Consider the following 13,807-nt stretch of genomic DNA (forward strand, 5'->3'; position numbering starts at 1 on the left):
GAACAAGGCAAGGATGCCCACTTTCACCACTACTATTCAACATAGTTTTGGAAGTTTTGGGCACAGCAATCAGAGCTGAAAAAGAAATAAAAGGAATACAGATAGGAAAAGAAGAAGTAAAATTCTCACTGTTTGCAGATGACATGATCCTCTACATAGAAAACCCTAAAGACTCTACTAGAAAATTACTAGAGTTGATCAATGAATATAGTAAAGTTGCAGGATATAAAATTAACACATAGAAATCCCTTGCATTCCTATACTCCAATAATGAGAAAACAGAAAGAGAAATTAAGGAAACAATAACATTCACCATTGCATCAAAAAGAATAAAATACTTAGGAATATATCTACCTAAAGAAACAAAAGACTTATATATAGAAAACTATAAAACACTGATGAAAGAAATCAAAGAGGACACAAACAGATGGAGAAATATACCGTGTTCATGGATTGGAAGAATTAATATAGTGAAAATGAGTATTCTACCCAAAGCAATCTACAGATTCAATGCAATCCCTATCAAGCTACCAATGGTATTTTTCACAGAACTAGAACAATTCATCTCACAATTTGTATGGAAATATAAGAAACCTCGAATAGCCAAAGCAATCTTGAGGAAGAAGAATGGAACCGGAGGAATCAACCTGCCTGACTTCAGGCTCTACTACAAAGCCACAGTCATCAAGACAGTATGGTACTGGCACAAAGATAGAAATATAGATCAATGGAACAAAATAGAAAGCCCAGAGATAAACCCACGCACATATGGACACCTTATCTTCGACAAAGGAGGCAAGAATATACAATGGAGAAAAGACAATCTCTTTAACAAGTGGTGCTGGGAAAACTGGTCAACCACTTGTAAAAGAATGAAACTAGAACACTTCCTAACACCGTACACAAAAATAAACTCAAAATGGATTAAAGATCTAAACGTAAGACCAGAAACAATAAAACTCCTAGAGGAAAACATAGGCAAAACACTCTCCGACATAAATCACAGCAGGATCCTCCATGACCCACCTCCCAGAATATTGGAAATAAAAGCAAAAATAAACAAATGGGACCTAATTAAAATTAAAAGCTTTTGCACAACAAAGGAAACTATAAACAAGGTGAAAAGACAGCCTTCAGAATGGGAGAAAATAATAGCAAATGAAGCAACAGACAAACAATTAATCTCAAAAATATACAAGCAACTTCTGCAGCTGAATTCCCGAAAAATAAACGACCCAATCAAAAAATGGGCCAAAGAACTAAACAGACATTTCTCCAAAGAAGACATACAGATGGCTAACAAACACATGAAAAGATGCTCAACATCACTCATTATTAGAGAAATGCAAATCAAAACCACAATGAGGTATCATTTCACACCAGTCAGAATGGCTGCTATCCAAAAGTCTACAAGCAATAAATGCTGGAGAGGGTGTGGAGAAAAGGGAACCCTCTTACACTGTTGGTGGGAATGCAAACTAGTACAGCCACTATGGAGAACAGTGTGGAGATTCCTTAAAAAACTGGGAATAGAACTGCCATATGACCCAGCAATCCCACTGCTGGGCATATACACCGAGGAAACCAGAATTGAAAGAGACGCATGTACCCCAATGTTCATCGCAGCACTGTTTACAATAGCCAGGACATGGAAGCAACCTAGATGTCCATCAGCAGACGAATGGATAAGGAAGCTGTGGTACATATACACAATGGAATATTACTCAGCCATTAAAAAAATACATTTGAATCGGTTCTACTGAGATGGATGAAACTGGAGCCCATTATACAGAGTGAAGTAAGCCAGAAAGAAAAACAACAATACAGTATACTAATGCATATATATGGAATTTGAAAGATGGTAACGATAACCCTATATGCGAGACAGAATAAGAGACACAGAGGCATGGAACAATTTTATGGACTCTGAGGGAGAAGGTGAGGGTGGGACGTTCTGGGAGAATAGCATTGAAACATGTATATTATCATATGTGAAACAGAACACCATTCCATGTTCGATGCATGAGACAAGGGCTCAGGGCCGGGGCAATGGGATGATCCAGAAGGATGGGATGGGGAGGGAGGTGGGTGGGGGGTCCAGGAGGGGGAACACATGTAAACCCATGGCTGATTCATGTCAATGTATGGCAAAAACTATTGCAATGTTGTAAAGTCATTAGCCCCCAGCTAAAATAAATAAATTTATAAAAAAAAATAAAAAAAAAAACAAAAAAAACGCATGGAACAATTTTATAGACTCTGAGGGAGAAGGTGAGGGTGGGACGTTCTGGGAGAATGGCATTGAGACATGTGTATTGTCATATGTGAAACAGAGCACCATTCCATGTTCGATGCATGTGACAAGGGCTCAGGGCCGGGGCAATGGGATGATCCAGAAGGATGGGATGGGGAGGGAGGTGGGTGGGGGGTCCGGGAAGGGGAACACATGTAAACCCATGGCTGATTCATGTCAATGTATGGCAAAAACTATTACAATATTGTAAAGTCATTAGCCCCCAGCTAAAATAAATAAATTTATAAAAGAAAAAAAATAAAGAAAGAAATCTGACAAAAACGACAAGAGCTTTCCCACAGAACAACAGAAAATCACAGTTAACATAGAAATATATACCTATTAAAACAAACATGACAAGAAACGACATCAACAAAAGGCACAGAAAGCAGGAAAACAAAGTACGTGTTATATACATACAAAAAATAAATATATGCATTCGTATACTGTATTGTTGTTTTTCTTTCTGGCTTACTTCACTCTGTATAATGGGCTCCAGTTTCATCCATCTCAGTAGAACCGATTCAAATGTATTTTTTTAATGGCTGAGTAATATTCCATTGTGTATATGTACCACAGCTTCCTTATCCATTCGTCTGCTGATGGACATCTAGGTTGCTTCCATGTCCTGGCTATTGTAAACAGTGCTGCGATGAACATTGGGGTACATGCGTCTCTTTCAATTCTGGTTTTCTCGGTGTATATGCCCAGCAGTGGGATTGCTGGGTCATATGGCAGTTCTATTCCCAGTTTTTTAAGGAATCTCCACACTGTTCTCCATAGTGGCTGTACTAGTTTGCATTCCCACCAACAGTGTAAGAGGGTTCCCTTTTCTCCACACCCTCTCCAGCATTTATTGCTTGCAGACTTTTGGATAGCAGCCATTCTGACTGGTGTGAAATGATATGGAATTTGAAAGATGGTAACGATAACCCTATATGCGAGACAGAATAAGAGACACAGATGCATAGAACAATTTTATGGACTCTGAGGGAGAAGGTGAGTGTGGGACGTTCTGGGAGAATAGCATTGAAACATGTATATTATCATATGTGAAACAGAACACCATTCCATGTTCGATGCATGTGACAATGGCTCTGGGCCAGGGCAATGGGATGACCCAGAGGGATGGGATGTGGAGGGTGGTGGGTGGGGGGTCCAGGAAGGGGAACACATGTAAACCCATGGCTGATTCATGTCAATGTATGGCAAAAACTATTACAATATTGTAAAGTAATTAGCCCCCAACTAAAATAAATAAATTTATTTAAAAAATAAAAAAAAAATAAATATGTGATGCAAACAACCTTAAAACAGTAAATAATCAAGAACAATGAGAAACCCTACAAGTGAGAAAACGAGTGAACCAGCCACACAGCGTAGCAAAACATGGTCAGTATAATGAATGTTATTAGGGTCCCTGCTGTCAGTGTTCTGGTCCTGAACACGAGCCACAGCACAGCTCCACCTCTTGAGAAATCGTGCCCAAACGAGGGCAGAAATAACTTTGGATCTTCAGTAGGGACAGGTCAGACTCTAATCTCGGATAACTCCTATTTGCTTTTAGTGCTGCCAGAGCCTGAATATTTGCATTCATTGGAAATCTATTGTCCCTTTTGTATGCCATAGACAAAGAGTCTGCAACCACAGGCAGAAAATTTATGGCCCTACTGGGATCGTTTTCTAGCCTGTGGTGGCAGAAGCATGAGTGTTAGTTCTAGCTAGTTGTTTTCTATTGCCTGATAGTAGGTCTCAGCTTGTGGGAAAGGGTGGGGGTGGGGAGGGGGAGGATTCAATGGTGTTACCTCCTCTGTGTGACTGAACCCTAAGGTCCCGCTTCTCTGTCAGTTTGGGATTTTTCAAAAAGCATTCCTTCCTATGCACTTTGACATCCCAGAACCATCACTCCATCTCTACGTAGTCAAACGCAGTTCACTCCCAGGTTGGCTTTCTAACCCCACGTTTCATCTTCCAGGCCCTATGAACACTGGTTGACCTGCATGGCAGTTTGGGACATGTAGGACCACACCACACATTCTCTGTTTGATTCTCACTCTAGACAAGCTATATTTCATCAGCTTCTTCACCTTGCTTCCTTTCAGTCAAAAGTAATTTAAGTTTACTGAGGTGACTTACCTGAATCCTCAATCTATCCCCTGCTTCTCCATCTCCCACCACAAGACACAGGTTTGGTTCTATTCCTCTCATCCTCCTTCTCCCATCTTCCTTCCATTCTTCCCAGTTATGTCTTGTTCCCATATAGTTGAGCAAGGTCGTCTGCTAATATTCATTGGATGTGCTCGGGGAACTGTTGCCTTTATAGAAGTATTATTTGTGATGCCCCCATGAAGAGAGTTGCTCTCAACGTCTTCTTATTATCTGCCCAATCAGAACTTCTGCTTTTCTTTCTAGGCAGGCTCTGTAATTCATTTATGCATGCCAGTAAGGCAACAAACTTTAGTTGATGTGAATTTATCTGTTTAATGGGAGCTTTCGTGCATACACACATAACTGGTACAACATTGACTTCGAACATGCAGATAAGCCGAGTTATTTTTCCTGAAATTTCTGCTAATGAGGAATTGTCATCAGTTTGAGGAAACATAGTTCCTTTGCAGATAAAAGATGATACAGATATTGGGCTCAAAAAGTCCATTCCTGAAAATATCTAGCTATTTGTCAAATTGTCCCGACATTTTCCCGGAGCACAGATTCCTTATTTCTGCTCTGGAAACTTAACTGTTTCAAGTGGGTGTCAAAGGTCAGAGATGGGCATGGTCATAATTTAATACTAACTTTCCAGGCAAACGTACTGGTGTGGGTTCCCATTTCCTTCTGCAGGAGATCTTCGCGACCCAGGGAGTGAACCCAGGTCTCCAGATTGCAGGCAGTTGCTTTGCCAACTGAGCCACCAGGAGAGCCCACAAGAAGATGGCAAGTGCCCAGGAATGTAACAGTTGGTAGATGATAGCTTGAAAAATGGAGAAGGCAATGGCATCTCACTCCAGTACTCTTGCCTGGAAAATCCCATGGGCGTAGGAGCCTGGTAGGCTTCAGTCCATGGGGTCGTGAAGAGTCGGACACAACTGGGTGACTTCACTTTCGATTTTCACTTAAATGTATTGGAGCAGGAAATGGAAACCCACTCCAGTGTTCTTGCCTGCAGAATCCCAGGGACGGAGGAGCCCGGTACGCTGCCGTCTCTGGGGTCGCACAGGGTCGGACACGACTGAAGCGACTTAGCAGCAGTAGCAGCAACAACTTGAAACAGAGAGAGAGCGAGCAGGCAGGTGTAGTTAGTCATTTAATCTTAATAGGTAAACCTTAATTGGAGTCTGGATCAGAGAAAAAGCAAGGGTGTTTCATAAAGTCATTTACGTCTCCTTTATTGTCTCTGTTAATGGCTTAGACTGCATGTGAAAGTGAGGTCATTCATTTGTGTCTGACTCTTTGCGACCCCATGGACTGTAACCTACCATTTCTTTCTCCAGGGGATCTTCCAGACCCGGCGATCGAACTTGGGCCTCCCCCATTGCAGGCAGACGCTTTACCATCTGAATCACAGGGGAAGCCCTTAGACTGTGTGGGTCACAACAAACTGTGGAAAATTCTTAAAGAGATAAGAATATAAGACCACCATACCTGTTTCCTGGGAAAGGTGCACGCAGGTCAAGAAACAACAGTTGGAACTGGAGAAGGAACAACGGACTGGTACAAAATAGGGAAGGAAATACATCAAGGCTCTATATTGTCACCCAGCTTATTTGACTTCTGTGCAGAGTATACCATGGACAGTAACTTGCTGAAAGAATTTGAAGCTGGAAACAGAATTACTGTGAGAAGTGTGAATAACCTTAGTTATAAGATGACAACACACAAATGGCTGAAAAACACTAGGGACTAAAGAGCCTTCTGATGAGGTGACAGGAAAAGCTGGATTAAAACTCAATCTTATATGGAATTTGAAAGATGGTAACGATAACCCTATATGCGAGACAGAATAAGAAACACAGATGCATAGAACAATTTTATGGACTCTGAGGGAGAAGGTGAGGGTGGGACGTTCTGGGAGAATGGCATTGAGACATGTGTATTGTCATATGTGAAACAGAGCACCATTCCATGTTCGATGCATGTGACAAGGGCTCAGGGCCGGGGCAATGGGATGATCCAGAAGGATGGGATGGGGAGGGAGGTAGGTGGGGGGTCCAGGAAGGGGAACACATGTAAACCCATGGCTGATTCATGTCAATGTATGGCAAAAACTATTACAATATTGTAAAGTAATTAGCCCCCAACTAAAATAAATAAATTTATAAAAAAAAAAAAAACTCAATCTAAACACAAACCAACGAACACTAAAAATAAGACCATGGAATGTGGTCCAAACATTTTGAGATCTAGCAATAGGATACAATTGACTCAGTGACAGGTTTCACTTTCTTGACCTCTGATATCACTGCGGGGAGTGACTTCAGCCACGAAATGAAAAGGCACTTGCCACTTGGATGAAAAGCTACGACCAGTCTAGACACCATGTTAATAAGCTGAGTGATTACTGAAAAAGATCCGAAAGGGCAAAGTTGATTTTCAGGAGTAACGTATGGAGGAGTGAGCAGGACCCCAGGAACTGAGTGCCAAAATATCGATGCTTTGCAGTAGTGGGTCTGGAGAAGATGTGTGAGAGTTCCGTTGCGAGCATGGAGTTCAAACTAGCCAAGCATGAAGGAGTTCAACTCAGACTATTCACGGAAGTTCTGACGCTGACCATGAAGAGCCAATATATTGACCATCTAGGGCCTAGAGTGAAATCACTGGGAAGAAACTGATGCTGGGAAAGATTGAGGGAAGGACGAGAAGGGAATGCCAGAGGGTGAGATGGCTGCAAAGCATCACTGACTCAAAAGTCATGGGTTTGAGTAAACTGGTGATTTGAAAGGCAGGGGAACCCAGGGTTCTTGCTGTACATGGAGTCACAAAGAGTCAGACAAGACTGAGTGGCTGAAGAACATCAACAAATTGGTATTGGCAGTGCTTGGGAGACTTTGTCATTATACATGGGATGAAAAGTGAGACTGAGGACAATTAGAAAGAACACAACTCTTGTCGGTTTCCTTGTTTTCCACCCTCAAAGTATTCTTCTCACAACATCTCTTGAGAGCTTTCCAGAGAAGGAGAATCCCTGGGGAGTCATGTGGTATCCTGAGATGGAAACCATACCCTATATGCCACTTGGATCTACAACCTTGGTCTTAGGCAGAAGCAGGCATTGTCTCTAAATATGTGCTAGAGCTGCCCATCTTCTGATGGGTTAACAGTTATGGTTTGTGATCTTAAGAATGGGATGAGAGGTAAACAAACTTACAGTTCTCAATCCAACTCTGTAATCCTGGGAGAAGCATCTTTGACTTGTGTATCCTAGTCGCCCTTAGGAATGCTTACAAGCGGTTACATTACTGAGCAGGGATGTAGGCAGGAAACTGCATCCATTTTGACTTTACCGCTGGCCTTCTCTGTGAATAGACCATTCCTCTTCTCTTAATGTCACAGTTTTTGTCTTCAGATGAAGGTTGAGCATTGTGGAAGTGTGTGAATGCATGTGAAATCCCCATAAAACTGAAGACAGGGAGTACACAGTTTTCCTATTTGAGTCAGATCTCAAAGACATTTAGCTTTACAGATCCGCACTATCAATGCATCTCAAATATTCATAAAATTCTTATGTGATGATTGTCACACAGATTTGAGACCAGAAGACCTGTATAGTCAGCTGCTTAGTAGTGTGGTGGGGCTTGGACATTTCAGGTATTATGTAAGAAGAATGTGAGCCATGTTATAACTTCCTTTCATTTTAACTGTCTATCACACCCACTTGGGAAGGGGGAAGGGGACTTCCACCATGTGGGAAGAGAATTCCAGGTTTCGTCCTTAGTTTCATTTGATGCCTAAGAGTGTTCATTACTGGTGAGTGTGCAGCCTCCTATAGGAAGGTCGTATCCTATTACAGGAAGGCCTGGTTGAAACTCCAGGCCTCTACATGGCCTTCTTGAGTACTGCCGTATTAGAGGGTGGGTGTTTTGTTATTGCCAGACATCATAGATACCTAAGGTCCCACGCATCTTTTGCTGGGTTGATTGGGAGAGTACCATAGTTTTTAACTATGTTTGGGCGGAGGAGCTTGGTTATTATTGAAATGCTTTCAACCTTTGACGCATCCATTTGTCTTGCACTTTGAAAAGAGAAAGAAGAGTTTTGAATGGGCAGTTTAATTTGTGCCTGGCTGTATTTTTGAATGAACTATTTCTTCAGCTGAAATTTCTAACATAAAAGTCCAAAAGAGAGCCCAGACATACACTCACATTCTTAATCTGATGCACACACACACAAGCACAGTCACGATCTTGTATGCTTAAACACAATTACAAAAAGAAAAGAAAACCCAAGGACTCACTGGAGGACACCTATGAACTTCCCAAAGTTTCTCTGATACTTGTCTCTAGGCTTAATTTTGGAAATCATTTTCTACTTGAATGATATGTCTCTAGCGACATTTTAAATCAGAATGCTTTAAAAGATATACCTTTGTTGTGCATTCCATGGGATCTTAAAGTACTTTGCATGTAAGACTATTCTGTGATTTGCTAAAATGAAAATAATTTGTAGGGTAACAATAGTGAAGTCATATTGAGCTATTTAGGCCCTGCAGTTACACATTTGCTTGTTCCACTATAAGCACCCAATTTCATCCTCTGATCTTCTCCCATCAATTTTTCTACTTCTTGTCTCAATCTTCTGTGTTTAACTCACTGCGTTAACTCACTTGAATTTTTGTTCTCACTTTTACTATTTTAGGCACAAATTATAAAATAAATAAGTACGGGAAAGAACACTGAACTCATGTATAATATTTCCCTACTGTATTGAGATACTTTCTCTATAAGCTTTTGAGAATTAAAGGTACTGATATGTTAAAGCCATATGGGAATTGATCACCAAGGTAATGCATCATGTAACCAGGCTTCCCGTGGTAGGACAATTGAGGTACAATTTAATACTATGTTTTCAGGAGGGAACAAAAACAGTAGCTTTCCCACATAATATATTGCATGTCCTTATCCATGCCTTTTCCAAGTTACCACAGAGCACTAAGGGAATTAATCCTATTCTTTTTGAGAAGGACCTGCCCCTCAAAGCAGAACAGGAAAAGAAGATCAAAGGGAGTGAGCAGGAATAATCAGTACACGGCAATGAAATAGAAGATGTGATTGCTTTTAAGGTGCTATTTCTCAAAGCATGCAAATTTGGCTCCATAGTAAGATGCCTGAAATCGAAAACCAGACCATTGGACTTTGCGCTTGAAAGGATAACTAAGGACACCGATTTCAATAACTCTTACAATTGCTGCAAAATGCTTACCTCTCTAAAGTATAGTGTTCTCAGCCAAATTTAATGAAAGTTTTCAGTGAAAGAAAAAGCGTGTGCTGTTTGGACACCTCCCTTATCTACACAAATAGTCCACAGCTTTCACTCTGCATTAGCCCCAAACATGAGAACGGTGAACTTAACTTGGTGTTGTCCTATGTGGGTTACCACACCAAAACAGGGCCATGACTTGATATTGCTACTACTGTCTAAAGAAATGGCCACAAAGTGGAGATTGCCAAGATTTCTAGGTAGTGTTCATGACAGTCTGGGGGGTCCAACTGGCAGACACTCTGCTCATCTTCTTTCATTGTGAACTATGTGAAGGATCAGCCATTGATTTTGATCCCTCCTTACTCCATGACTTTTCTAGAGAATTAAAATGAATGATTCTTTTTTGTTTGTTTGTTTTTTTCATAAATATCTCTATAACTACTACTGAATTTTAGGGAACTGGGGCCTGAAACAACATGACTAGTATGGGTTGTTATAGACTGTAAACTTCATGAGAGCAGCAATCATTTTATAATTTGAATTCCCACATTTGACATTCATGAACATATAAGATATATATTTATCAACCGGGAAAAGATTCTCAGTAAGTAGGAAAGGTCAATTATGATAATAGTGCAGGTTATAGGATGTTGTTGAGTAATGTATATAGCATTTGATTCGTGATTACATTTCCTTGTTGATAATTCAGTAAGTACACGTTTTAGCTGATGTGAAAGATACACAAAGAAAAGAGGGTAGACCCCAAACACATTGAAGACCTGATATCCGTGCTCACCTTGGTAGGAGGGCGAACAGAGGTTCCTTCCAACCCCAAGAAAGAGTTGAGGCAAAGTTGTGAGAAGGGGCTTAGCACATCTGAAAGCAGTGTGTGTGATTGTAGCTCCAGAAGCACGGTGTAAGAGAATGGTACTGAAACTACTACGGAAAACAAATATCATGTCTTCAAAGAACTTGTTAACCATCCTGAGGTGCTGCAATCACCAGAGGAATTTATTTTGTCTCTGAGGGAACAGATAAGCAAAATCTAAATATGCATTAGGAAATATAGGGTGGAATCATGGTGGCAGGAAATAAAGGTACGCCTTAAGGAGAGCAGAGCTAAAATGACCCTATACAGTACCACTTGTAAAATACCTATCTTGTGCTGGCCATGGTCCAGTCACTGATTATGTCCTGTAATCGTTGGTATCACAGTGATGGTATAACGGTTCTCCTAATTTTGGACATGCTACAATATTTATATTTTCAAGTATGAAATGAATTTCTAGAATGAAGACAATCTCCTGTCTAATGTCTTAAGACTCTGCTGCTGCTAAGTCACTTCAGTTGTGTGCAACTCTGTGCGACCCTATGGACAGCAGCCCACCAGGAGCCCCTTTCCACGGGATTCTCCAGGCAAGAATACTGGAGCGGGGCACCATTTCCTTCTCTATCTTAAGACTCTACCGATACGTAATAGAATATCATGTAACTGTGAATGCACTAAGGTTCGTACTGTGTAGGTGCACTTGTTTTGATTTTATTTGTATGTGTTCCTTCACCCGTACCATCCTCATTTAGACACCCATTCATTTCAGCAGGGATGATTTCCCAAATCACTTTCCATCCATTACCTCTTTTCCCTTTGTTCTCATTTTCTTGCTTAGAAACAATAGGCTAGGTGCCATTTACCTAGGATGCCTAACGGATGTTTTCTTGAACTGAAGAGTTTATAAAAGAGTGCAGAGAAATAACCAGACATTGAAATAAAGCCTTAATTTACTCTTCATTGCTTCAAAATAGAAAACAAAACTGTGCAGAGGAACGTGTAACTTTATTGTTCAAATACAAGAATTGTGGGTATTTGTTGACATCTCCCAACGTAAATTTTAATCTTCATTAGGTTCCATAAGCTGATACTTATTTGATAGGTCAGTTTTAATTAGCATGGTTTTCACATAAGGAATATCGTTGATGAATTGACTTGAAAGAGAGGAGGTGGGTGTATAAGCGATCGTTGGCACTGGGGACCTTGAGTTGCCTCTCTGTTGCTGGTTAGGAAGAGGACTGTCATGGGCTGACATATCGCTATACCTGTCTGGAAATGTAGAAGGCTCCACCATCAGTCCAAAAGAACTGCTCCATAATAGAGATACGATGTGGTTCTGAGAAGTAGATGTAGCGGTAGTAGCAAAGTCCTCAACATGGCCATTTGCTTGAGTGTAGGTGCTATGGAAGTGCCAATTAAAAATGCTCAACTGGTTTAAAACAGCAGGTTGATCTACCACGTTCTGTTCTCTTTGTCTAACTGATATTGATGGGGAAGGAAAGTCACGCGGAAGTAGGGCGCTTGTTTTAGGGACTATCTGGCTGGTATAAGTCTTTTGTGGGAAAGGCACACTTAAACTGGTGGAAGCTGAAAATGGACTCTCTCCACTAGTTTGAGCATGAAAACCAGAGTTACGATCATCTATGTTGACCCTTGCTTTAACATGCTTCTTCTCGTAATCTGGAACTAGTGAAGATTTCGGAAACACATTGCTAATCCCAACTCTTCTTTTCATTCTTCCTAAAAGTTGGGGATAGCCTCTTTTGAAATTTGGATTATGGTAGATCTGTAACTAAAATCAAAGGATACAATTATTTAGTTTTTTATAAACGAAGGTAAAACTGACAAGCAAAGTTAAACTATAAAAATGTATTCCTTTAATGATGCCAATTAAATAGAATCAAAGACAACACCTCCATTAGTAGTTTTAACACCTTACATGTTAGAAACAAGTATGCTCCTCAACTAAAAAATATGTTGTATATATACAGTAAATACCACTTAAAGTAGCTTGAGGACATGTATCTGATTTCAAGTTGCTAGGAGAGTGTATTAAGTATCAAATATTTTAACCTCCAGCTGTTCTCAACTTCAAAAAATAAAACGTGTTCAACAGTTTGCTATCTCAATTTTAAATTCGGTTTTTGCTACATATGTGAACATGCTTTCTAAGTCACATGATTTAATCTTACATATTGACAGTAAGTGGAAATTTTGGATTACCTTGCTCAAAACAGAGACATTGTTTTCTTCTTCCAGAAAGTCAGGGAGTGAAGCAGATCTTTGAAAAGTTTGTCGCTTTTTACTAAACCCATAAAGTTTAAGCTGGCTAACTAAACTTTTCATACTATCAGTTTCAAATATTCTGAAAGGGGCCTTTCTTTCCAAGACTTCTTTCTTGAAGAGTTCTTCGTTGATCACTATAGAAGTGCCACTCTCATCCCACCAAATAGATTCAAACTGATCACTTTCAACTATAGTCCAGAGTTTTTGTGGAAAAGTGAGGGAAAGAAAATCATTCCACTCATTTCTTTCAGAGACAGAAAATGTGTAGGGTGGCCTTTTTATCCCAGCTTCCTTAGACAAAGCCTGGAAAGCATATTCTTCAATCATAGATCTCAAAACTGAGTCCCCAGTAAGTGTGTAATCACACGAAGACGATCCAATGGAGGTTTTGGAACCACTTGATACATCGTTACGAAGCACATCTTGAATTTCTGAAGGAATGTGTGCCATCTCAGAGAGATCTTTCTTCAGATACTTTTCTCATTTGTCTGACTTTACACACTCTAACTTCAAATGCTGCTTGGCTGGCGTACAGAGATAAACTCTCAAGACCATCAGCATGGTTCTCAAAGTCAAAAAGCTGTGACATCACAAAGTCACTGGTCTCCTAGCAATTGAAGAGTAGCGCTGACATCATAAAGTCACTGGTCTTCTAGCAATTGAAGGGCAATGTTCAACCAGTGTTTACTTCTACATCAACTTAAAATAAAGGCTGCTTGCATAAACAGTAACCAAAAACATGAAACCTGCAAAATGTCATTGCTAAAGAATTTTTACACAGAAAAATCACATCAATAAGTCTACTTGGTTCCTGAAATAAAAGTGATTGATCACCCTTCTATACACATATTCTTAACATTCAGGACTGTTACCAAACCAAACATGGGTCTGCTCACTTCTATGCAATGAAGTCAATCAACTGACTGTGGGTTTCAGTGAAAGCAAGTGTAGTGTTTATTTTATGACCTTGCACAGAAGTGTTT

The 13,807-nt window shown here is 40.3% G+C and overlaps 1 protein-coding gene across 1 annotated transcript; it reads right to left on the reverse strand.

Annotated features, from left to right (window-relative positions):
• Nucleotides 1–11,524: 11,524 nt before the first annotated feature.
• Nucleotides 11,525–13,398, reverse strand: LOC145537578 (heat shock transcription factor, Y-linked-like). Its single transcript, XM_081568273.1, has 2 exons — nucleotides 12,762–13,398; nucleotides 11,525–12,330 (listed from the first exon to the last, which is right to left on the reverse strand). Exons 1-2 carry the CDS (start codon nucleotides 13,272–13,274, stop codon nucleotides 11,599–11,601), a joined length of 1,245 nt encoding a protein of 414 aa, XP_081424399.1. The 5' UTR covers nucleotides 13,275–13,398; the 3' UTR covers nucleotides 11,525–11,598.
• Between the last annotated feature and the right edge of the window lie 409 nt (nucleotides 13,399–13,807).

This window comes from Giraffa tippelskirchi, chromosome Y, assembly GCF_054371585.1.
Source record: "Giraffa tippelskirchi isolate mGirTip1 chromosome Y, T2T-mGirTip1v1.2.pri, whole genome shotgun sequence".
Lineage (NCBI taxonomy): Eukaryota > Metazoa > Chordata > Mammalia > Artiodactyla > Giraffidae > Giraffa > Giraffa tippelskirchi.